The sequence below is a fragment of the Arachis hypogaea genome, chromosome 15 (genome assembly GCF_003086295.3).
Source record: "Arachis hypogaea cultivar Tifrunner chromosome 15, arahy.Tifrunner.gnm2.J5K5, whole genome shotgun sequence".
In the NCBI taxonomy this organism is placed as follows: domain Eukaryota; kingdom Viridiplantae; phylum Streptophyta; class Magnoliopsida; order Fabales; family Fabaceae; genus Arachis; species Arachis hypogaea.
Genome location: NC_092050.1, coordinates 130,840,653 through 130,867,387, shown reverse-complemented (window position 1 = coordinate 130,867,387; position 26,735 = coordinate 130,840,653). Strand labels below are relative to the sequence as shown.

The following is a 26,735-nucleotide window of genomic DNA, read 5'->3' as shown; positions in this document are numbered from 1 at the left end:
TATACAGATATATGCGTGTAAGGAACAAAATTGGAAAAATGATCAATTCATTAAGAAAATTAGGATAAATTCTAACGTAAGTTATAAAAGAAAGATTAGTTTGAGTCGCGAAGATTCGTTAGAACTCTTTCTCTCTCTCATAAAGCCTCTTATTGCCTTCTTTCCTTGACATAACCAGTACTCTCCACAGGAAAACACTTGGTCGAACAAATTTCTCTTCCAATACTCTCTTAAACTGAATCCTAAGTTCTGTCGATTCTAGCGGTGTCTTCTTATACGACACAATCGAGACTGGTCCAGCTCCCAGCATAAGTTTATCACAAATGCAATCTCTTTTAGATGTAGAAGCTCTGGTACATCTTCAAGAAATACCTCGAAAAAATTCCCTCATAGTAGGAATTCGGTCAAACTTCACTCGTCACCTAACCAATTAGCAATTAGCAATTAGAAGATAAATCCTTGTCATTCCTCTCCACTAAATTTCACAGTCACTGAATTTGAATAGCAACTCTATTCAGTTGTCAGCACTTTTGATCCTTAGATACAATTCAAATTGAATGCTCAAATTAGTTCAGCCCACTCCCGTTGCGTCACTCTAATCTATTAGCCTCCAAGACTTAACCACTTCCCTATGTTAACCAAAAATTGCTTTATCTCAATAATTGAAGATCATCGGCTGCTAATACATTTGGAAAAATCATGGTTCTCACAATATAATTGCGTGTTATGAAGAAATATTACATTCCTTTGTTATGTAAGGCAGTTAAATCAACGCAGGTACTTTTCCTGTGTGGAAAATTCTAAGACATATGCCCAGGTAACCCACAACTGTAACATAGACCTGTACCCAAATGGCATGTCTTGTTCGGATGATATCCTCCGCATTTCAGGCACCTCAAATCCTCTAAATACCTCTTCGTTTGTGTTTCCTTACCATGTCACTAGCGATTGCCATTTCTCTTGAAATTCTGGCTCCCTGAGGTAGTCTTCTTTCTTTTCTCCTTTCTGTAGGACTCTCGGCAGTCACTCCGTGCCTTCATAGTCCTTCTTGAGCATTCTCCCATTACTCGACCCGTGTCAACCAACTCCGAAAAACTTGCCATCCTTGTTGGTACCCCTTCATTCTGATTAGTATCTCCTCCTTCATGCCCATTACCGCCTCTTATGCCACGTCCAACTTGTTGTTCCGTTCCATTCAAAGCTCGGTTGGTCAGGGTAGCAGCCACACTCGTCATCGCAGTTACGAATTCAATCAGACTACCTATCAGTATGGTTACCTCGTTGCCTCTCTGTCCTCGACCTCGACCACGTCCACAAGACATCATTTGGCTCCCGTTCACACCAAATAATCGATATCAATATGATCAGTCTTAATATCTCAAGTCTAATGCTTCAAGACCCAAATACATGCTCATAAACAAATATGGCAGATATATCAGTTAGAAATCCTAATTGAAATGTAACGACACCCAAAGTATGCCTAGAAGCATAATCAGTCTGTCCCTCAGGCTCTACAGGAATGAACTGCACTGATACCATAATGTAACATCCTACCACATAGAGCTTTACGCTTAAGCAATAAAACAAAGGTGGTATGGTATTACGACCTCTAAAATTAAAATATATACATAATAATAGTTGAAAGAATATAATAATCGAGGAGTCTTGAATGATGGTTTAAGCAAATCCTCAAAAAGGAAAGCGCAATGCTCATGTAACAGAAACTTGTGTACAAAGAAAAGTAAGAACATATACATATAAGAAGCTCGAAGTGTCAAAGATACAGAATATCGAGCTCTGGGCTCAATCTGTAATTCTACAAAGCCAAGACTGGCCGAAGAATATCATATACATATATATACAACCCAGATAATCTAAATACATAAAATAAACTCCTAGTTCTAAAAAAAAGCCTCTAAGAGAGACAAAAGTAATACATATAAAGAAGAAGTCTATACATATACATAACAACACCCAAAAGACAATATCCCAACATCACTTGCGACAGAAAACTTCAGACGCCTAGTGAGGTGCCTCTTGACCTGCATCTGAAAAAGACAACATATGTATGGGGTGAGAACTGGGGTTCTCAACATAGTAATGGTGCCAACATAAATAATATATAAAGTCCCGAAAAAGCCAGAGGCGATCCAAGAACACCGACGCTTATATTTGAAACTTAGAATTATAATTTTAAGACTGTAAACAAGGTAAGTTATCTAAGGCATTTAGGCTCTAATCTAGTTCTAACTTAAGTCCCCACTTCACCCTTTCCTCCAATCCTCCAAAACTCTGGTGGAACTACCCTCGTCACTCCTTCGTCAAACAAGGGGCATCTCAGTTGCACATACAAACAATACAGAAAAAAGATAAACGCGTGAGAGGAGCCGTTGGCATAAGCTCAAACCTGACGGAGATGCTGGAGCAGCTAGATCGTTTGTGAGAGCAGATAGAGGTGTACAACCAGCAGATGCACGCTGGAGGCAGTGGCGCTGCAGGTACTAGCGGCAACGCTATTGGTGGGGCACCAACATCATCACCTACTCCATTGTCTCATCAGGAGAAAGACGACGATGACGATGATTACGGGGATCTGTAGGGTTTAAGGATTTAATATTTTTTAGGTCTACTTATTATATTCTACTTCTGTCATATTTTATTATATTCAAACTATTTATTTTTAATAAAATAATTTGTTAATTTCTAGTAATTTTAAATTTCTACTAACAATTTTGTTACCAAGAGCTTTAATTTGACTACTAATTGTGGCTCAACTGTGTCAAAAAAAACTTCCATAGAATTTACCATCAGACGAATTCGACGGTAATTGGGCGTCAAAACACCTGATGTGACGCCAAAGTTACCGTAGGAATAATCCGATGGTAATAAGCAACTTCGACATATTCATTGAAAAAACCGATGGAAAAGTCGCCATTAATTAGCGTCGGATGAAAATAATCCACTAGTAAATAGTTTCCAGCGTCGTTTATACCATTTACTCCAAGACGACATTAAATTCCAATGTAAATTTGTCGGTACTTAGCATTTTTCTTATAGTGATGTTTGATCCAAGTCATGTAGATACGATAAAATTTATATTGCTTGTCGAAAGCCTAACACGATCCTCTTTCTTTATCTGTATTTGGGATGGACTATGTAGCATACGCAAAGTTATTCATCCCATCATATATTATTATATATCATTATTAAAGACAAACTTAATAATTATAATTTGTAATTTTTTGACATTTAGATTAAGATTAGATGGGATTAGTTTGGAAAATTGGATCTAAAATCCAATCTAATTTTTCAATTCATACATTTTGTTAGAATACAATATAATCCAAATTTTATTAACTTTTATTAACTTTGGGATTAAATCGGATTGATTTTTCTTTTTAACTTGCCCATAATATTTTTGGTAAGAAAGGCTACATGCAATTTTCGGGAGGCTATCTATTTTCTATAATTTTAAAATGCAACTATGGTAGATTGTACACTAAAATTAACCATTAAAATTAGTCACTAAGATAAAATATACATTGGAATATAAAATACACATTTAAAATAAGTTAAACTACATATATATTTGTATATAAATAGAGATAGCAGGAGCACCCAAACCTGCGGCTATCCGACCCGCACCTACCTGGTCGGGGCGGTCAATAACCCGACCTGGTGCAGGGCGGATCTTGTTCGGGGCAGGGAGGGGGTCAGATTTAGGGTGAACCTGCTCCGGAGTATATATATATATATACACTTAAAAATTAGGGTTTCCCTCACAGCCTCCTTCATACAGTCATACCCTCAGTCCAATCCTACCAGAGAACGTCTTCTTCTTCTCTACAGCCAAGCTCCTAGTCGCCAATCGCCATCACAGTTCTAGACTTCTGGTCGTCGTCGCTGCGCTGCCAAGGTTGTCACTATTGCTACACTGCCGAGCCCATCGACATCCCTGCAGTTCTCCTTTTCTCTAATCGTTATAGCTTTTTATGTCGCTGTCTTCCTCCTCTGTCTCTTTGCTTGTGGTAAGTTTTTCCTCTCTTATTATGAATGTGTGAAGCTTTACTGAGTGTTAAAATATGAATCTGCAGTTTGTGAATTTGTGAATTTGTGCTTCAATTTGGTTTATATATGTGCAATTTATGGCCCAATCTTATGTATAATCTGCACTCAATTTTGTGTTAATATATGTACTTCAATTTATGTCTGAATCTGAATCTGTACTATTCTAAATGTTTGAATCTGCAGTTTATGAACTTTTGACTTTGTGCTTCAATTTAGTTTATATATGTGCAATTTATGACTCAATCTTACATATAATCTGTACTCAATTTTGTATTTATATATGTTCTTTAATATATCTCTGAATCTGCACTTTACTTATGTGCATGTCCTTATTGTACTTCAATATATGTTGATTGAGATTGAATATATATATTATTTAATATTTATTTATGTTAATTTTTTTTAATAATACTAATTAATTAATTAATTACTATCTCTTTTGATTTTTAAATTTAAATCTTGATCTTCAAACTTTTAATGATAATAAAGATATAAAAAGTGATCAACATTAAGAATTGAAGACTTTTGTTTATATTTAATGTTGCAATTTTTTTATTATGGTGTTAAATTTGTAGTGATCAAACATTAATTTTTTTTTTAGAGAAAAGGACAAATAGGTCCCTGACCTTTTGTCCCGCGGATATTTTTGTCCCTGACCATTGAAAAATACTTTTAAGTCCCCGACCTTCACAAAATTTGGACGGATCAGTCCCTCCGTCCAAATGCCTCCGTTAGGGACTAATCCGTCCAAATGCCTTCGTCAGGGATTGATTCGTCCAAGTTTTGTGAAAGTTAGGGACTTAAAAGTATTTTTCAATGGTTAGGGACAAAAATGTCTGCAGAGCAAAAGGTTAGGGACCTATTTGTCCTTTTCTCTTTTTTTTAATTTCAAGTTATTTGATATTGTATGAATCTTATATTTTTATTTTAATTTAGGTATAAATTTTAAGATTTTATCTTAATTCATATATGAATATGGGATTTTTTATTTTAATAAATTAAATAAATATAATAATTATCGAAATAAATAATTTAAAAAATTATTACCGAAATCTATTTCTCTATCTTATCTTGTTTACACTGTAAACGATATAATTTTGCACGTATCTCGTTTACAGTGTAAATAACCGTTCTTATTTTTCTCTATTTTATTTATCGTGCATCAACTTTAGGCTTCTCATCTTTTAATTTTTAGGAGTGGGCACAATTATAGTATCTATTCTCATCATGGAACTTGAACATATACAAATTTTTTATTTTTAAAATTTAAATCAATCCAATTGGATCTATAATTTAATCTAAAAATTTTTATGTACTCTTTTTGAGTGCTAATTGATCAAACATATCCATTTTAATATTTTCTATCAACCTTTTTAAGTACTAATTGTATGCTAAAATTTTGGATTATTGATATTATTAATATTATTTATTATTTTCAGAAAATATATTTTTATATTTACAAATACGTGTATATCTCGTTTACACTGTAAACAAGATACGTGCAAAATTCTGTAAATGAGATAAGATAGAGAAACAGATTTCGGTAATAATTTTTTAAATTATTTATTTCAATAATTATTACATTTATTTAATTTATTAAAATAAAAAAATATAAGTGTTATTTAATTTTTATAGAGACGGGTAGAAATGGGACGAGTACTCGCGGACGGGTTAGGATAGAGCAGTCTACTACCTGTAGATAGAGGTGGGGTGTATAGTAGTGAAGTGAAAGGAGGGCGGGGAGAGGTTCGGATAAAATAAAAAATTGCTCCTACCTGTCACTCCTATATATAAATATACAATGACTGATTTTAGTGTACAAATAGTATTTTTGTTTAAAAAATTCTCCTTGAATTTTCCTGGCTTAGTCTTGGGGGCTCTCTAGGCCCAGATCTGTGCCCATGTAGTCATGCAGTTCTTAAGCGTCCTCTTGTGGGTCCGTGGTTCTCAGTTAACTTGTATTGGGGGCCTAGTTAAGTGATTACCTGTTCTAACCCAAGGAAAAAAAAAAGCAAGACCAAAAATTCAACAGGTAATAAAAAAGAACTTCCTCATTGTAAAATATGTCCATAGAAAAATACCACATTGGCAGGACCAACAAAAATCCACCTAAATTATTTTGTCGTTGTTAAAAATATTTTTAAATTTTATTATCGATAAAAAAATTCTCAAATTATTTAAAAATGTAACAAAAATACACATTCTTAAACTGAAATATCTTACATTAACAAAAAAAAAAAAGTGATATAACAAATGCAATTTCTTATGTAAAAAGATTCTGGCATCGCCAACACGTCATATTTTGACGTTAACGGAGCAAGTCTTTAATCATGATTAGGTATTTTTGGCACGTTTTAAAATTATGAAAATATTTTTGTCAATAATAAAATTTAAAAGTATTTTTGTCAATACTAAGATAATTTGAATACATTTTTTGTGGTTTATCTCCAAAATTAAACAAACTAAAAATCAATCATCAAATTAGTTCATATATTATTTAATTTATTTTTAATATATATTTTATATTTCAATGTATATTCTATATAGATCACTAATTTAATAGCCGGTTTTTGTATGTCCATGTAATATAATTAGTTTTTTATCTATCTGTTGAATGGGAGCGGTCAAACACATTTAGATGTATTTTAGATAGATAATATGTTAGTTTTCGGGTTTGGCATTAATTGAATTTCAGTTTCAGTTTAATTTAATTGTTTAGTTATTCAATTTAGTTTGCTCTTTGAATTGGGAGTTAAATAAGTCTACTTTTTTACAAGAAAGTTACCTTCTCCACCCTTGCTTTTGAAAGACAAACAATAGTGGAATTGTATCTACACACATCATCCTGTACAGCGAGCATCAACATTTTTTTTGAAGGCACATTCCGACACAGGAAAAGGGTAAAAAGCAACACAGAATTTCAGTACACGAGAAGACTAACTATTATTAAGTTCACATGGAGCTGCGGGTACAAAGAATGTACCCAGAGATAAGTGAGCTAATAGCAAAGGCAACAAAACCAAGGAATGCCATACTAATTGAGGCACTTGCCATCTCTGTGAACTCGTCTTTCCCCCAATTCGATTGCCAATCATCGACCCGGGTGGCTGCACATGATGATGCCGATATCAGAAGATATGCTAAAACCTGCTCATCAATTTTTGCAGATATATTAATTTTCAAAAAGTAAAGGCTTTGGTTCTTGCTGTGAAGGAAAATTATGTACACAGGAATCAGAGAGTTATGCATCAAATTTCACTAAATGCAAGTTATAGTATAAATATTGCATTTGAATAAGAACTTGGACATAGAAAGGTACTCATTATCTATCAGCTAATTGGGTAATTGTTAGAGGCCTACTACATATATGGTCACATATATTATTCAAATCATAAATATTCTTAAGTAACAATGAGAAACTGAAAGTCCAAACTAAAGGTGAAGAATCTCATGACTTGCCTGATCAACAAAGAAATCAAAGTGGGAGCGAAGGTGGTGGTTGATCATGTGTTTCCCTGTGACTAGTTGATAAACCAGATCAAATGCTTGTAATCCTGCATATGCAAATGCGATGATATTCACAGATAAGCAGTACCTGCCATATCATTAAGGCTTAATCATCACATGTATCCACTACTATAACAAAAAAAAAAAAAAAAAAAAGATGGTAGGATAAACTGACTCAGAAAAACCATGTCCAAAAACAAGTAGCAGAAAGGAAGTATAAGCGACGGTTTAAAAGACCAAATTATGATACATAATTAGGCTGTAAATTCTAAGTATTGCTTTACAATTAGAATAACACCTATAATAATGGCTCCCTAAACCCCTCACACTCAAGATCGAACACTTGTAGCATACACTATACTAGAGACTCCATGTGTGCAGGTGGCCCAACAGCCCCAACTTACAAACACAGGGTGGCTTTGATATTATATTAGAATAGCACTCACCGATTCAAGACTATATCCTCACATGTGAGACTTCTAATACCATCAATGGGTTTTAGGTACCATATAGAAACTCAGAAGTATGTTCAAGGATAACAAAGCTTGTATGAATAATTTAACCGGGGAATTAATATTATCTAGTATTTGTCTATTAGAGATATAACCATTTATGTGCATCCTCCTGTCCGCTTAAACATTTAGGAGAAATGATATCATGATAGCCGAACATATTTCTTCCAATAATCCATACCAATATCATTAAATAAAATTTGAATCTGGTCAAAGCAACATGAATTGGACTAACTATTATCAGTACTGAAAATCCACTGAACTTAACTGAACTAATCTGGATCATTAAGTTCTTGCCTATATAACTCTTATGCTCTAATCATTATTGAAAAGAGAATTAACAATTGTTATAATAATAAATAATTATAATAAGAAAGTTGGGAGTACCTATATTCCTTATAGCGATCAAAGGAATCGCCACTCCAACCCTGAGTCCTATCGGAAGCCATAACCGAAAACGAGATCAGGCACACGACAACCTCGCTCACCCGGAACCCTAGCGCCGCCTTCCTCAACGCCTCCTCCCTTCTCCACTCCCCCTTCGACTCCCTCTGCGGCGGCATAACAGGAGGCGGTGGTGGCGCGGGAACGGCCGGCGAATGATGCGGCGGATTCTGGCGCCTCGTGGATTTTTCGGGAGTGTACTGTGTGAACTTGTCGACGGCGACGATAGCCTTGGAATTGTCGAAGGGCTTCGCCGGCGATTCCTCCGACGACCAGTATATCGGCGATCCCTGCGTGTTGGCGGCATCCCACCGCGGTGAAGTGTGGAACGGGACCGGCGACTCGAACTTATTCGACGACTCGGAGTTTTTAGAGAGCGATTTATTCATCGCGGTGATGCTGCGTTCTTTCTATTTTGTTGCGATTTTCAGTTCCCTGCGCTTCGCGGATTTTCAAATGAGATAAAAGAAGCAAGGAAAAGAAGGAAGGGAAATGGAGTTATAGAGAGGTGGAAAGAAGAAAAGTTCAAAAAAAGAGATCAAAAGAAGAGAGATTAAAGAAAGATAGAAAGGAAAAGGAAAAGGGTGTTTGGGTGGAGAGAAAAGAGAAGAGAGGGAAAAAGAAAAACTAGGAGTTAAGGGATTGTGTTTGTGTGTGGCTTCCTTTAGTGTGGGCCGTGCCACGTCATTGCATTTTGTTATGCTGAGGAAAGCTTAGCATATTACTTTTATTAAAACCAATTGTTTGTTGCCATGTGGGTCAATCACTTGGTAATTGTAGACTTATAGTAGGGTGGACTATTTACTATTGGTTCAGTTCTTGATTTGATTAGTGAGGGTGCATGGTAGGAAAGGTTTTACTTCCGCATTGGATCGGAAGCTTGAGTTGTTTTCTTATCTTGCATGTAGTACTATTTGGGATTTGACTTTAGTCATACTGGCACTAACTTCAATCAAGGTGGCAGATAAAAGTACATAATCATTCTTTTATCTTCCGAAAATCTATACCGAGATAATAATGAGATGAATCGATGATAAATGTACTCTCTATTTGGATAAATTTTTGAAAAAAAAAAAAATCAAAATGTAATTATTTCTTTTTTTACAAAATTGTGATAATAAATAGTTTTTTTTTATTAAAATCAGATTTTAGATTATTTTGATTTTATAAAAAACATTAATTTGTAAAACTATTTTTTTAAAAGAAAAATCAGAAATACACAGATGCCATGTATCATAAATGTATGTCCCATTAACTAGTGGAAGTGTGTAACCAATTATCAACTTAAATCTAACCCTTGAGCCACACGAGTGTGGCCTAATAACTTAAATATGTCTGATGTAAGTAAGTAGGGCTTGCAATTCATACTCTACTCGCGAGTATTCAATTTGGTCCAATTCATTTGGGTAGGGTATGCTATTCGACTCGTTGTAGGTAAGATAGGATACGGGTTTAGGGTATATCCTACCTTACTCTATTCGCACTTCATATATAACACATATTTTATTAAAAAATAAGTATATAGTGAAGGAATTGAAAGTTGAACCTACAACCTCTCCTATGTAATGAATTATAATAAGTGAACAACTACTAAACTAGTTAGTTAATTTAGTAATTTAGAGCATTAGTTTTTTATTTTTTATGTTATTAATATGTATAAAATTTGAAATGATTGAATTTTATATTTACTTTAAAAAAATTTGATATTTCTGCGGGTCGGATAGAGTAGGGTAGGGTTTAGAACTTTAGGGTGCATAGTAGGGTTAGGGTTGAGAGATTCTCAACCCGCGAATAGAGTAGAGTAGAGTTTTAATAAAATTTTCAACCTGCGCGTAGGGTTAGAGTAGAGGCCAAACCCTACTCTACCCTACTCATTGCCAGCCCTATAAGTAAGAGGAGTAAAATATAATTTTTAATATTTTAAATATTTTATTTAAATTTTTAATATTTTAAAATTGTTATAATGTTATCTGATTATTAATTCTATTAATAATTTTGTAAAAAAGATGCCATGTAGACGTTATAATTCATTGTGACAAATTAATCTCATATTACCAATAGTAAAAAAAGTAAAAAATTAAATAAATAAAAGAAAAAGTAACATTAATATATGAGTGAACAAAATATAATTAAAATTTTGTATTATTAGTGATATTTATTTATTTATTTATTTAATTTTACATTTTTTTTACTAATAGTAATATAGGATCAGTTTACTAGAGTAGATTACAATGTCTACATGTGTATTTTCATCATAAAATTATTAACAGAACTAATGATAAAATAATATTATAACCATTTTAAAACAAGAACTTAAATAAGATATTTAAAATGTTAAAAATAACTTTAAATCTTAAAGATTTAGTCCAAATATTGTTAGAAATAAAAATAATACTTTGATCCATTTTATTTCAAGTATCAATTATACTTGTGTATATACTCTTATAACTACTTAGAATATTTTTTATTTTACTTTTTATTTTCAGATTCTAAAAATATTTGTTAAGACAATTTGCTAACAAGTCTTCCTAAAATTATCAATTTAAAAAAATATTGAAAGAGTATGCAATTTAAAATTTTAATACATTTATTATATATTTATTTTTGTAAAAATGAAAACTTCTAATAACAATAATTTTAACGAGTATCCTAAGAAAACCATATGCATACTTCTCTTCCAAGTTCCAATTACTACCATCATAGCTCCCAAACAAGTTAGACTTCCCTTTCCTTCATCGCCGAAAGAAGACTTTCCTTTCCTTCTTCCCCCAAAAAATATTTAATTACATTATTAACCACCAATTCTTTGCAATCCACTTATAAACTGCCCAGATCTTTCTATAATGCTCCCATAATAAGTTGCTAGATTAATATAATGATATTTGTTGTCATTAACATCTAAAGATAGAATAATGGAAGAAAATAAAGGAAATCCATCCGGACCAACAAGCTTTACAATTTAGGGGTGGCAACAGTTAGGGTAGGGTATGTAGGATTTGGATCTAACTCTAATCTTACATGTGGGTTAAGATTTTTATATAAACTCAATTCTATTTTATTTATGGATTGAAAATATTTTAACTCTAACTTTCCTAATTCTTAATCTAGGGATACCTAATCCTATCCGTGAGTTATAAAAAAAATATAATATTATTATATAACTTAATGATAATTTAAAATAGAACTGATTTTTATGTAAAAAAAAATATATTAAATTATTAATTAATAATCTTCTCTTAGTGGTAACAAATCTTTTGTATTTAATGAAAGGTCTTTGATTTAACTTCCACTTAAACATATTTTTATACAAATATATAGCATATACATATATAGGATGTGGGCAACGTCAGGTAGAGTTAAAGTTCAACTCCCACCCTATCCAACCCGTACGAAAACCCTATCCGTTGCGAATTGGATTGACAATCTTACCTGACCGGATTAGATCGAATTGGATACCCGCGAACACAGTATATGTTGCCACCCTAATTATAATGTAGTAGTAAAGTAATCAGATTTCTTTCACTAGTGGGACTATCTTTAGCAACTTCCTCTAAAATATAACCCACACTATCTACCGGAAAAGCTACCTCCTACAAACTTTAGTACCATTTACACATATAAAATCAATTATACGACACAACGTGCCAAATAATGTAGTTCTAGCCTTCTCACAGGATACCTTTTGTTCTTTACTCCACCAAAAACGCTCTTTAAGTTTATATAGAAATCTTCATGCAATGGGCAACAAAAGCATCTTTCTCCCCAACTTATCTTGAGGTACCTTTTCATGAAACTACAATTTATTGAATAAGGTACTATTTTAGCTCAAGATTGATTTATTAGTGATGCGGAGGAGCTAAACTTGATCCCAAGCTAAATTAACTTGTGCGAAGAGGATGGCGGACATCCAATCGACAGTGATCCACCGAAATTGACCTACATGCATTTGACTCAAACCTTAACTATTAGAAACATTGCTAACTTAATGATTAGGTCATATATTGAATCTGTTATATCATAAAGATGCACAAAGAAAAGGACTACTACGAGAAATGGAATTGCCCAAATGTATATTATTTGAATTTGACTTTTGAATTGAAAACTCTCATTTCAATTCATTCATTTATTTATTTGTCCACTTATATGATATCTTTTTATCCTTAGGAGGAATATAATTTTCACAGTAGTGTTTATATTGTCTCATGTTAGTTATAGATATAGTATTATTTTTTTTTAACAAACAAGCTCAATACAAAAAAATAGAACGACAGTAAAACAAAGTCACAAAAACTAACAACAAAAGTAAAAATTAAAAGCTATCCCCAATGTTATCTCCAGCATTGCCATTAATAATAGAACGGATCCAAACAACTTCACTTTCTATAACTGGTCAATGATCCGTGAAAAATTTATTCTACACCAGTTTCCTTGTTATGAAAGATCTGTCCGTTCCTTTCTAACCAAACATTTCAAATAACTGCAAAGAAGCATATGAGTCACTTGTTGCGCTCCTCTTTTCTGTTAACGACACATGTCCAACTCTCAAAGTGTTCTTTCAGCGAGTTCGAAACAGACCACAACCTCCCAAATCAGATAGTCACGCACACCACACCTGCAAAATAAACTCACAACCAAGAAACAAATGGTGAATAAATTCAATATCTTTTTTACACAAAACACATAAGTTATCACCCTAACTAATAATCCCATCCTGTATAATTGTTTTTTAATATTTATTCTTCTTATCAAAACAAACCAAATAAATAACTCCACTCGTTATGAAACCAAACCCTTTCATAAGTTGCAAACTCACCCTATAGTATTTTCATATTTTTCAAAAACAGGTATTAATTCAATTTTCATTCCACAAGCCTCAATAGTTATTAGCTCTTTTGGTGAACCATCTTTTTATCCAAACACTTTGTTTATAACAGAAGACCTTGTGCTAAATTCTAAATTGTGCCTGAACTCCATTTCTCACAAACAGAATGCTTTTATGGTATATATTGTAGATTTTGACATTGCCAAGAGGTCTGTTTATCATTGGCACATGATGATATAATATATCTATTTGGAAAAATCCTAAAAGTAGAAAATTTTTTTGCTGTTTTTCTGTATATTTGGTTATTAGGCATACTATAAGACGTGTCCTTTAGACACCAGTCATGGCTCATGCCTCATTTTGTGCCGGGTCAGTAATTTACTCTTTATTTATTCTTATTTTATATTCTTACTTATTGGGCCTTCACAACAATGGAGTTTTTATTATTTCATGTCTTTTGTGGAGACTGGAGAGAGTGGTATACAGAGGCACAACAATCCACATGCACATAAAAGGTCAAATAAGGTACTTCCAGAGTTCCTGTCGTACACTATTGTGTCATTCAGCAAAATTTATATACACAATCTCATAGTAATGACTAAAGGAAGAAGAAGAAATGGCTAACTCATGAAAGGAGTAAGAGCCTATAAAAATTACAAGTGCCTGTGTGTGAGGGATAAAGCTATAAACCTAAGGAAAATAGCATAGTAGTCGAATTCTCAATGTCCTGCTCACATAGAAAAGAGAAGAAATCAGACAGGCTGAGGGAACCATGGCTCAATCTGGTAGTTTCAGCCGGTTGAATAGCACCAGAAAACTTTGCTCTGGCACAACATAAAGGAAACCAAGATCTGCACCTTTCATGTATGGTCCTATGCCCTAAATATGACAACAGCAGAAACCAAAGAATGTCAAAAGAAACAGTAACAAAACAAGTATGCTAGTAGAAATATCGGTCAAGTTTGAACATTTAAAAATAAATAAGTAAATAAAAACTGTGACACATGCACTATCAAGTTACCTTGCCGTTAAGTTGGAGTAATTCTCCCTCAACCCATTTTGGATTTTGAAATCCAAAGTCTGCTATTCGCCCTTGGCCCTTATAACTTGCAACCTTTTCATAAATGAGTGTATTCAAGGTTAGTTGTATATCTCCAGGACAATCCGAAATGACCCAACTCAAAGACAGAAACTACGGTGAAGAAGAAAAGGAATGCAAACCAACATAAAAGTATGTAAGGGGAAGGAGAAAGCTTCTTGAAAGCAATAAATACATACAGACATGCAATCACTAAGAGCAGATTAAAGCAATATAATACGTGAAAAGTACTGCCAATTCGCAAAAAACGGAATTAAATTGTGCATGTAGTTGATGCAACAGCAAGTACGAGGTTATAAATAAAAGAATGTTTGGATACGGCTCAGTATTAAGGTTTGGAGTTTGCAACTAAGCATACCACGATAAGAATTTACAACCATATACGCAGATATGGTGGTATTAAATTGTAAAGTGCAATTACCACTCCTAATTCATCAGGATACATTCCACGGTTGCTGTTACGGTTGACTCTGCCGATTTTAGCACGGAATGTCACCTGCATACCCAAAACAAAATTTAACTTTCCTATAATGAGCACGTAGTTGATAGAACTATATGATACAACAAGGATTATTATCAGATTCGAAATGCACAAAACCTGGCCAGCAGGAACATTAAGATCCCCTGTCAACTTCACTGCCTCAACATATTCAAAGAACTCCACATCTGAAGGGTTGTTTGCATCGTCGGCATCATTCCAATGTCCAAATTTTCTCCTCAACTGTACTACTTCCGTGCCATAAGGGCCAAATGCACCAACATAGAGTCCTACATGTCAGCCAGAACAATTTATTTATAATGAATTTTTCCAAGGTTACAAATTACAGCAGTGCCAGTTGGTCAAACGGAGAAGCAAACTGACCATCAAAAGGATCAAAACCCCCTCTTGGAGTGGAAATCCGACTAAAATATGTATCTTCAGATAACCTACTTCTTTTCTGTGCTTGACTAATAGCAAGTTTGACAATTTCACGCATGTTTTTGGTAACCTAAGTAATTGACATGAAAATCATAATAATCAGATACAGTTTAAGAACTTCGGAAGGGAGGGGCAGAATCCACAATCATCTTTTCCAAGGAATTTTTTGAATAAGCTTACTACAGTCACAAGCATTTGACAATAATAGATAGAATAGTAAAATAAGCCAATTCTGAAGATAAGTTAATAAAAGTAAAATTGACGCAATGTCACATTTTTTTTGGAAAGTTATATCCACCTAAAGAAAATGAAATATTATTTATGCAGTATCAAATCCATCTTCTGACAGTGTACTAAAATCAATAAACCAACGAGTAAATTACACTAATATCTCGTTGTTTATAAAATTAACATAAATATCTTATGTACAAAGACTCGCCCTTTGCAACTGACTTTCCAGGGATATGCGAACAGGAAAATAAAATGAAGACTGGTCTAACTAGATGATGTGGTTGATAAGCAAAACTGATACAGAATAAAAGTTTATCATCCGGATGATTCATTATATGCAAAAAGATGCAGACTTATCATCGTAATCATAACAGCTACTCTCTCCATTCTGTGTTAACAGTGGAAAAATAACTATGAAAGAATAATTGGAGAGAGAGAGAGAGAGAGAGAGAGAGAGAGAGAGAGAGAGAGAGAGAGAGAGTCCAAAAAAACACAAATAATACGTACAAGATCCTTTTTCCCCCTCCCCCCTCAAAATGACAATTTTGCTTGACCCAAGAAAGCATTCTGTAATTCTACCAAGTATGCCTTAGCAGAATATATGTTTGATTAATCTTTTTTAAACAATGATTGAGAGCCTCTTATCTAAATCTCACCTTAGAAGCAACTTTGTCAGTCCAAAATGCCTTCGCAACCTCAGGAGGCATAAGCTCTGTGAATCCTTGTGCTGCAAGAGCTGCAACTTTGATATTTGACACTTTACTTTCTCTTGTATCAAGATCTAGATTTCTCCTAGGAATGTGCAAGGCAAAAGAATCTCGTTCCATATCTTTAATTTCAGCAGGAAGTCTAGTAAAGTCGTCCTTAACAGGAGTATCTTCATCATTGTGTACGACTCCACCAATAAAGAGCTTCATATCCAAATCCTTTTCTTCTCCAGAGGTATCACTATCTCCTCCTAGAGTGACCCCATCAGGTTCGTCCAGATTATTATCTTCCTCTTCAGAATTCTCGCTGGAGCTTGTTTTCTTACTATCTTCTTCCATCAACTGCTTAATAGATTCATTTTCTGCTGCCTCTGTTTCAACACTGATGTTCATAACTTTAACCTTCAATCCTGGAATTTTTTCTTTAAGAAAATTTATGACACTTTTAATGCCCTCCTCGGTGGCCCCGTCAATGTTACTGTTTTTATCATCATTAGGCTCAGCCTTCTCTTCATGTTCCTCTACCTCAACGGAAGAGATATTTTCAACCTCAGGTTTGGATGGGCTTTTAGCAGGTACAGATGGAGGTTTACTCATTGAATTTCCTCTGTTTCGCCGTAAGTACACTACCTATTAAATGTTACCAGATGAGACATCATTAGCATTAGTGCATTACATGCATAACGCGAAAGCTAATTATACTATACAGAATGGGTCAGCTATGATTAGCACTAGTATTAAACTTTTTTTTTTAAATAATAATAATAATAATAATAATATGTTCTGATTTCCAATCCTAAAATTCATTTTGTTTAGCTTAGTTTCCATTACTGAATATTTGCATCAGTACCCCAAATTATGTTTCTTTGGATATCTATAGGTCATGAATCAGAAGTATCTTCGATCAGATCGAAACAATTCAAATCATCCATGTTTCCTTGAATCTATGGGTAATATTGACAAATTACAAAAAACAATATTTTGTTAAAAATTTTGCATGTTACCTGCATGTGATATGTGTCATCAGCATTTTTAACCACGTAAATTTCAAATACTGGCGTCCCATTGGATGCTGTAATCAACTGTCTGTAGTAAAAAGCCAAACATAAATAAGCAATTTTTCCCAATTACAAGAATAAAAATTCGAAAGTTGGGGAGAACATACCTTGGGCTGTAACTCTTGCCAATGAATCTACCCATACCAGGACTTATATGAATTATTCTACCAAAAGGGTCATCTGAATTTTTTGAGTACCCCACCCACCAACCCACCTGATCATACGTAAAGATAAAATTGGTGTTGGACATCAGTGGATACAGTTTACAGAAAGTTGTTGGCATTACTACCATAATCAACACACACAATTACAAGTCATGATCACAACTAGGTTCATACCATTTATTGTATATCGGCTTTCTATAGAATATCTCTATCTTCCTAGACAACCGAAATAATTATGTTTCCAATGCAGTACAGTGTCTCTATTGCAGGTTCTTAATCTACAATAACAGGCATACCACTCAAGCTCCTATAGTCCTATGAATAACTTCTATTGATATTATCCACAGTCATAAACTTATAACTAACATATTTGACAATGACAGTTTCCAGATTTCTTCCAAAGATATATCTTTCTTTACTTGATGAATACCAACTTAGAAAATTAAGAATTTTAACATAAAATCAAGTAGTTAGATTGTCACTGATGAGTAAGGAAAAAGTTTTTGTTTACAACTAGCCCCTCCAAATCAGACCCACAAATTTTCCAAACATTTTTCACCTCTTACTCTCTCCTCGCTCTAGACTCTGATGGTTATTGGTTCTGATTGGCACATGACCTTTAAGTTTTCAAAGAACACAATGTGAGAAAGAAATATGTAATAGTTATTTTGTACAGTATATATTTTAGCTGTCTTCCCCAGTGGGGGCATGCACAAGACTGGTATGCCATGGTTACTTGTGTTTCTTTAAATCATTGTTATAGTGGAATTATCCAACAAGTTATTATTAGACAAACAAGAAAGAAAGAAACCACTTTTAAAATTACAGGAGGAAAGTTGACTTTTTAATAACAGCTGATAGTAAAAAGCAAAGGAATACCAGCCCACTTCCAGTGTTCCTACATAATCTTGAAGCGTCATGATAGCGTTCATCATCTATGGCATCCTGGACATAAAGAAATATGATGTTATAATCAGTAAAATCTCTAAGTAGGAAAAATTGAGAGAATGACAGTCTAACTAATCCAAACAAAAATATTTGTCTAACCTTCAATTGAGCCATAATTTCAGAAACACTGTCCTTGGATGTTGCTTCTTCTATAGTTCTCTTCAACTTGGCTGCTTCCTGGAAGTCTTCCTTTTCAATGGCATCTTCAAGTTGAAACTGAAGGGCATGAAGTAGAAATCGTCTGAGTAAGTATTTACAATCTACTATTTACTATTTACACAAAGTAAACACTCTACTTTGTCCACCAAAGTCCCAAGATACAAGCATCAACTTCTTCCCTCAATATCATAAAGTATAATAAATTTAGACCCTCACTCATGCCAAACATCATTAAACTAGCCCCAAATTAGGCTTTTGTTACACTCATTTGTCTCATCGGATTTTAATATCTTAAGATATTTAAGGGACAAAGCTGGTAAAGCGTTTCTCGGCCTGCGTACACAGTTACACTTAATTGTCTTTGTTCAACAACAAATAAATTTAATAATATGCATAATTGAGGCACTAAGTTATTGAATTTCTTTATTTGAGAACAAAGTTTATGACACTTAGCCAAGTACATCTGCATGAGAAACATAGTACTTCACTTATTTACTTACAAAAACCACCTCAGCTTTCAAAATAATAAATTAATAATTACACCCTGGAAAAATCTTCCGTTGGCTTCTGCTTTTCATTTCTCATAAACATCATCTCATCGTCGTTTAATGGAAAATCAACGAAATTAAAATACAATAACTAAACAAACCACAACGCCTCTATGTCCTTTACTAAACCAAATGATAATTATTGTTCTTAGCAGGATAAATATCCCATAATACTTCATTTCATTCAACTATCGTCATAAAGTCAAACAGTATGACAATTTTTTTCTGCTTGGGTATAAACAATAACAAAAAATAATACTCAAGACTAGAATTTAATTGTGAGTGTAACACAGAATGTAAGCATGTGAATTGTGACACTAAGACAATTACAGTGCATCAGAACTAATATCTATAATCTATACTTCTATTTCTATACTATATATACATAAATAAAATGGGGATTAACCTATTTGGGTCAAACTTCTATAATCCATAATACTCCACTTTTAAACTTCCACAATAATTCCCCAATTTACCGAAGTTCACAATACCACGTCCAATTTCTGTCCTGTAGCTAAATTTCAATCTCAATTTTTGTTTTCTTTTCGAATACTATGGGGTTTAATCTGAAGAACAATCGTGCCTGTCAAATTGCTTTGAACAATAACATGAATTAGAGGGGGAAGGGAGGGTACCTTGAGAAGAGAAACGAAGCTCTCAGCCTGTTCAATTTCAGAGAAATGGCGGCACCATCGGTTCCAATCCCACTTATTGACAGAAGAAGATGAAGACGAGGATGACGATGATGAAGTCTCGTAGTTGGTACAGCGGCATAAGTGGGTGCGGGTCCTTCCGGGGAACACTAATTGAAGAGAAAGAGGAAGAGAGTAGTTTTTACTGTTGTTGCTGCTGGGAGCGATACAACTCAGAAGGAACTTCTTTGGGATAGAATCAAAAGAAGAGGTGGTGGATATGGCCTGGGAGACACCCAAGGTGTTGGCCACAACCACCATGGTTACGGTTACGGATAAAAGAATGGAGTTTGAAGAAGACGATGATGGATGCAAAATTGCAAATTGATGTATTTGTTGTTGGGGATAAGTTTTTCTGATGGCCAAAGGATATGTGCAAATCACTACACAGGATTAGTACGGCCTCAAAGTTAATTACTTTTAATCATAATTTTTTATTATAATTCTAATTCTAGGATACTTAGCCACGTATTAGTTCTTAATAATGATTGAACATTAATTATATATATATATATATTAAAAGGCAATTCACATAAATAAATTGTTTCACCTTTAAAATTACGCAAATGCATTGTTTCCAAAACGAAGACGTAAATGCATTGTTTCATATATCTATGGAAATCGCTACTGACAGTAGCGGTTTACACAAACACAAAATCCGCTGCTGTCAGCCGCGGATTACGTTGAGTTGTGGCAGCATGAAAACCGCTGTTATCTGTTGAGTTGTGGCAGTATGAAAACCGCGGTTATCTGTCGCGATTTCTGCATGATTATGGTTGGTCATAAACCGCTATTGTCAGTAGCGGTTTATGTGCATTGGGACACGTGTGAGTATGAAAACAAATATTGTGAAATGAATTTAATTTATCATTTTAAAATATAATTTAAAAAATATAAATATGCATGTAATAAACTTTTTATTTGTATTTATTATTAAAAGTGAGACCAAATTACAAATAAAAAAATACAGTAGTACTCAATATTAAATTATATAAACCAAGACTAATTTTTTTTATTCTCATCTCTTTTAAAATTTATAAATAATAAAATAATTTATTTTTAGCCAAAAGTTCATGAGTTTTAAAATGGATGATGATAAAAAAAAGGAATGAAGATAAAAAAATTTATTTTATAGAAAAAATGTATGCTTTAGTGAATTTTTTACTAAAAATAAATTATTTTATCATTCATGAGTTTTAAAAGGGATGAAGATAAAAAAAAATTAGTCTTAGTTTATATATTTGAGTACTCTGTGAGTATTCACTCTTTGATTTGCTATTTAGTCTCATTTTAATAATAAATACAAATAAAAATTTATTACATGCATATTTATATTTTTTATTTTATTCATCAAAATTATGATGCTATCACTATTATTTATCTAATCAATCAACTATAAAATACAACTAATTTTTATTTTTTGGCATAAGACAACAAAGTTGCACAATAAAAAAAATTTATTTAGCTAGAACCTCAATTGCAAATCAGCAGCAAAGAACACAACCCATGTTTCAAACTCCCCGAATTTTCTTTGTATGGTTGATATAAATAAAAGAGAATGAAGTGATTTTTAAAGAGAAAAATATATGATTTAGTGAACTTTTGGCTAAAAATAAATTATTTTATTATTTATAAATTTTAAAAGAGATGAGAATAAAAAAAATTAGTCTTGGTTTATATAATTTAATACTTTGAGTATTGTATTTTTTTATTTATAATTTGGTCTCACTTTTAATAATAAATACAAATAAAAAATTTATTACATGCATATTTATATTTTTTAAATTATATTGTGAAATGATAAATTAAATTTTATTATTTATGATATTATTTAAATAATATATACCATTAATTATTTGTTTTGTAATTATTTTTTTAGATAAAAAATAGTTTTACTATTTATTTTCATACTCAACATAAACCGCTGCTGCCTCTAGCGGTTTACACACGTGTCACAATGCACATAAACCGCTACTGACAGTAGCGGTTTATGACCAATCATAATCATACAGAAACCGCGGCAGACAACAGTCGTTTTTATGCTGCCACAACTCAATGTAATCCGCGGCTGACACCAGTGGATTCTGTGTTTTGTGTAAACCACGAGTAGCGGTTTCTATAGATATATGAAATATTGCATCTCGTTTTGGAAACAATGCATTTACGTAATTTTGAGAGTGAAACAATTTATTTAGGTGAATTGCCCTATATTAAACTTCTATTGTTGAGTTAAATCTGAATGGTAATCTGAATGGTCATATATATTTTTTTATCGGTTATGCTCCACATATAAGTGTGTGTTTGGATTACAGTTTGCAAACAGAAGTTTGCATAAACTTGATTTTGCAAACTTGATTTTGATGAAAAGTAAGTTTGTGTTAACGTGATTTATGTTTGGCAATCTTTATGTCAAAATGGATTATAGTAAAATAAATGTTGTTTGGATTATACTACTCAAAATAACTTTTAGATGAAAAATTACTAAAAGAGACATCAATTAAAATAATTTTTTATATTATTCTATTATTTTACTTCAGATATTTGAAAAAATTTTATTAATTTATTTTATAATAAAATTAATATTTACTTACTAAATTAAAGTAACGTATAAAAATTGACAAAATATATTTTAATACATAAAAACACTAATAAATATTAAATTAAAAGATAAAACACTAATGAAATATATAAAAAATCATATCTTATACAAAATTAGTACATAAGAACACTATTATTTGTCTTTAGAGATTCATTGTTACTCATTATATATATATATATATATATATATATATATATATATATATATATATATATATATATATATATATATATATATATATATATATATATATATATATATGTTACCCTTTTTTTAAATTTTAAGTAATAACATAAGAATGTTAATTTAATATTATTTTTATATCGTACCCTCAATAATTTTATTTTTGTAAGCCTTTTTTCACATCCAACATTCATAATTTTATTAATACTTATGAATAATTTTTTATTTAGTTTGTCTTTTTTAATGGGATCAATTAATCTATATTATAAAAAAAGTTACAATAAAATATAATATATGAGAATTATAATTATAAATTTTACATAGTCAAATAAAAATTAAAAAATTTCAGCTGAACCAAAAAAAGTATAATAAAATATAAAACGGGAACTCACGTAAATAAAAAATGATAAAAATTTTATAAAACCAACAATATATATCATATGAATAAAAGAAATATAATAAAAGATAAAAAAAATTCATATGAACTATATCAATTAAGAAAAATAAAATAAACTTCGTATAAGATATAAACACAGTGCATAAAAGAGGAAAAAAATAGAATCCATACGAACAAAAAATAATAAGAATACCATAAAAAAATTAATAACATATTTGAGAGACTAGAACACTGAAAAAATAATATAAAAAAAGTCAACGATAAAAATAAGTAAAAAAAAAAAACAAAGTCAAATAAAAATAAAAAAGACACTTTACATATTAAACATAAAGAATAGTAAATAATAAAAAAAATTCATATGAACTAAAAATAATAAAAAATAAAAATATAAAAGATAGTACTATACATTTTATAATATTAAACAAAAAAAATATTTTATAATTTATTTTAGTGTCGTTAGTACTCTTTAATTTAATATCATTTTGGACTAAAAAAATAAAAATAAAGTACAGTAAGAGGTACAATAAAAATAAAAAATAAAAACAAAAAAATTCATACAAATATAGTATATAATAATCACAACCAACAACATATATTATATAAACAAAAAAATTATAATAAAAAATAAATAAAATTCATATAAATAAAATTAAATAAAAAAATTTATACACAACATAAATATAGTACAATAAAGAATAGAAAAAAAATAATTTATATAAACAAAAAATAATAAAAATATCATAAAAATTAATAAAAATAAAAATTTATATCAACAATAGTTGTCATATAAATAAAAAAATACAATAAAAATATAACAATAAAAAATTAAAAAAATAACATCAGGATACTAAAAAAATGATATGAAAAATATTTATCGTATAAATAAAAAATACAATAAAAAACATAAAAATCAAAATACGAAAGAAATAACTAAAAATAATGAAAAAAAATTAAAATCTTTACCTTAACAGTGATGAAAACAAATCTGAAAAAAAAATTGTAACCAAGAACATACAAAGAACTACTGTGAAATATGTGGTTATGTCATATGTGCATCCTTTTTATAGAAAAAATGAAGGATACAGTTGGTAGATATGGAATAAATTTCTTACTTAATTCTTCCAACGGTAATTAACCTTCTCAACGTGAATGTAGAAGCTTGAATTTTTAGCTTCACCTGAACTTACGTTCAGAGGTGAAAGCACTTCTGGGTTAGGGATTTCAAAAAGTTGCCAAACATAACAATGGGACGTTCAAGACGCTCAAACGGGCTTTTCTATTCTCCAACGTGAACCCCAAACACACCCTAAGTCTTTTTGACTTATAAGTCTTACAAGTTGGGCCAAACCCAACAGAAGCTACGTTTACCCACAAAAGCGTATTAAGTATTAACAGGCTCATCACGTTTCCAAAACGCTCCTTCACCATTATGAACGACTCTTCTTCATTTTCCTCGACGGAAACTACAACTGTCATTTTTTCTTCGCGTTTCTCCTTCTCTTCCTCTTCTTCCTTCTTCTTCTCCTTCTTCTTTGTGTTTTTCCTCCTTTTTCTTCGTGTGTTTCATCTTCATCGTCGTGTTTCTCCTTCTTCTTTTGATTTTGCAATATTATGTATTTTTTTCTTCTTTGTTTAATTTTTTCCTCCCAAAAAGAATTATGAGAATATGAAATAAGAAGATGAAGAAGAAGAAGCAGCAGAAGATGAGGAGGAGGAAGAGGAAGAGTTCTGAATTATGCAAAACTTATCAGAAAAAAATACACCAAAATATCTTCTTTTTATACCCAAATTTGCTGCAAATATAGAAATGAGTTATGCTACGTGTACATTAAAATCAACCACCAAAGTCAGCCACCAGTATAAAATATATACTGGAATACAAATATACATTAAAAATAAATTAAAGCACACATGTATTTATACACAAATATATTGGTGGCTGATTTTAGTGACTGATTTTAGGGTATAAATAGTATTTTTGTACAGAAAACTGTTTCTTCTATTGTTGCATTTTTTTTCTTCTTCTTCTTTTCATTATTTCTTTCTTTCTTTTAGTTAAATGAATGTAAGTTCATCATCTTTCAAATAATTTTGCAGCATTATGTGTTTCTTCTTCTTCTTTGTTTGATTTCTTTATTTTTATTCTTGTTAAAATAGTAAAACAAGAAAAAATTTGAGAAGGTAAAACAAAAAGAAAAAGATGAATAAGAAAAAAAGAAGAAAAAGATGGTGATGATGATGAAAAGAAAAAGAAGAAGCAGCGGAAGATGTGGAGGAGGAAGAAGATGGGTTCTGAATTATGCAGAACTTATCAGAATAAAAATACACCCAAATATTATCGATTTACACTCAAATATCTTCGTGTTATACCCAAATATCTTCGTTTTTCACCCAAATTTATTACAAATATAGAAATGAGTTATACTACGTGTACACTAAAATCAGCCACCAATGTCAGCCACCAATATAAAATATATACTGGAATACAAATATACATTGAAAATAAATTAAAGCACACATGTAGTTATACACAAATACATTGGTGGCTGATTTTAGTGTATAAATAGCATTTTTGTACAAAAAACATTTCCTCTAACGCTGCATTTTTTTCTTCTTCTTCTTTTCCTTATTTCTTTCTTTTTTTTAGTTAAATGAATGTAAGTTCATCCTCTTTCAAGTAATTTTGCAGCATTATGTGTTTCTTCTTCTTCTTTGTTTGATTTTTTTGTTTTTATTCTTGTTAAGAGAGTAAAACAAGAAGAAACTTGAGAAGGTAAAACAAAAAGGAAAAGATGAATAAGAAAAAAAGAAGAAGATTGTGATGATGATGAAAGAAAAAAAGCAGCAGCAGAAGATGAAGAGGAGGAAGAGGAAGAGTTTTGAATTATGCAGAATTTATCAGAATAAAAATACACCTAAATATCTTCGTTTTATACCCAAATATCTTCGTGTTACACTCAAATTTGCTGCAAATACAGAAAAATGTATTCCTCTAATGCTGTAATTTTTCTTCTGAATTGAACCACACCTCGGCCACTTGATTGGATTAAAAAACAATAATCAATTTCGTTCTGGTTCAATTGACAATCTGAACTTGAATTATTCATTATATTCAACAACGAGATAACTGATGATGGAGGAGAAAGAGAAAAAGAAAGGAGGAGAAGAAAATCCAAAGAAAAAAGAAGGAGGAAGAGGAGGAGGAGGAAGAGGTGGTGTTGATGACGACGATAAGAAAGAAGGAGAAGAACGTGCGCGCGTTGATTGAAAAATCTGTTAAGGAGAAGCGTGAAACATACGTGCCATAAGAAGCGCGTTTCAGGAGTAAGTGAAATTTCAGGACTTATAAGACTTGTATAACAAAAAGACTTGTATGTGGAGATTAATTCTTTTTTATGTTTATTAAGGTTAAATGATGTCGCTTCATTAAATATTTAAAGTCAAAATTAAAGTAACATTATTTTGTCAAGTTCATTATAGAAGGATATGTGCTTAGTTACTCATTATGTGATGTGTAACTCGACTAAAAAGAGAGTGGAGACTAACGTGGTGTAATATTTTCAATTTTAAAGATATGGTGTAATTAAAATTTTAAAGATGTTGTCAATGCAAACAATCAATCTCAAGAATCATTTTGGAGTTTAACTCTTTGCATTACAAGATAAAAATCAAATAAAT

General features: G+C 31.7%; 2 protein-coding genes across 2 annotated transcripts; both read right to left on the bottom strand.

Annotated features, from left to right (window-relative positions):
* Positions 1 to 6,813: 6,813 nt before the first annotated feature.
* On the bottom strand, positions 6,814 to 9,196 carry LOC112750708 (CASP-like protein 4A3). The gene is made up of 3 exons (XM_025799522.3): positions 8,475 to 9,196; positions 7,528 to 7,663; positions 6,814 to 7,215 (listed from the first exon to the last, which is right to left on the bottom strand). The coding sequence occupies exons 1-3, from the start codon at positions 8,918 to 8,920 to the stop codon at positions 7,021 to 7,023; spliced, it is 777 nt and encodes a 258-aa protein (XP_025655307.1). The 5' UTR covers positions 8,921 to 9,196; the 3' UTR covers positions 6,814 to 7,020.
* A 4,638-nt stretch (positions 9,197 to 13,834) lies between these two features.
* Positions 13,835 to 20,331, bottom strand: LOC112750707 (protein EXECUTER 2, chloroplastic). Its single transcript, XM_025799521.3, has 11 exons — positions 19,822 to 20,331; positions 18,579 to 18,695; positions 18,411 to 18,476; positions 17,475 to 17,581; positions 17,314 to 17,395; positions 16,259 to 16,939; positions 15,315 to 15,441; positions 15,051 to 15,220; positions 14,874 to 14,948; positions 14,375 to 14,467; positions 13,835 to 14,232 (listed from the first exon to the last, which is right to left on the bottom strand). Exons 1-11 carry the CDS (start codon positions 20,137 to 20,139, stop codon positions 14,131 to 14,133), a joined length of 1,938 nt encoding a protein of 645 aa, XP_025655306.1. The 5' UTR covers positions 20,140 to 20,331; the 3' UTR covers positions 13,835 to 14,130.
* Between the last annotated feature and the right edge of the window lie 6,404 nt (positions 20,332 to 26,735).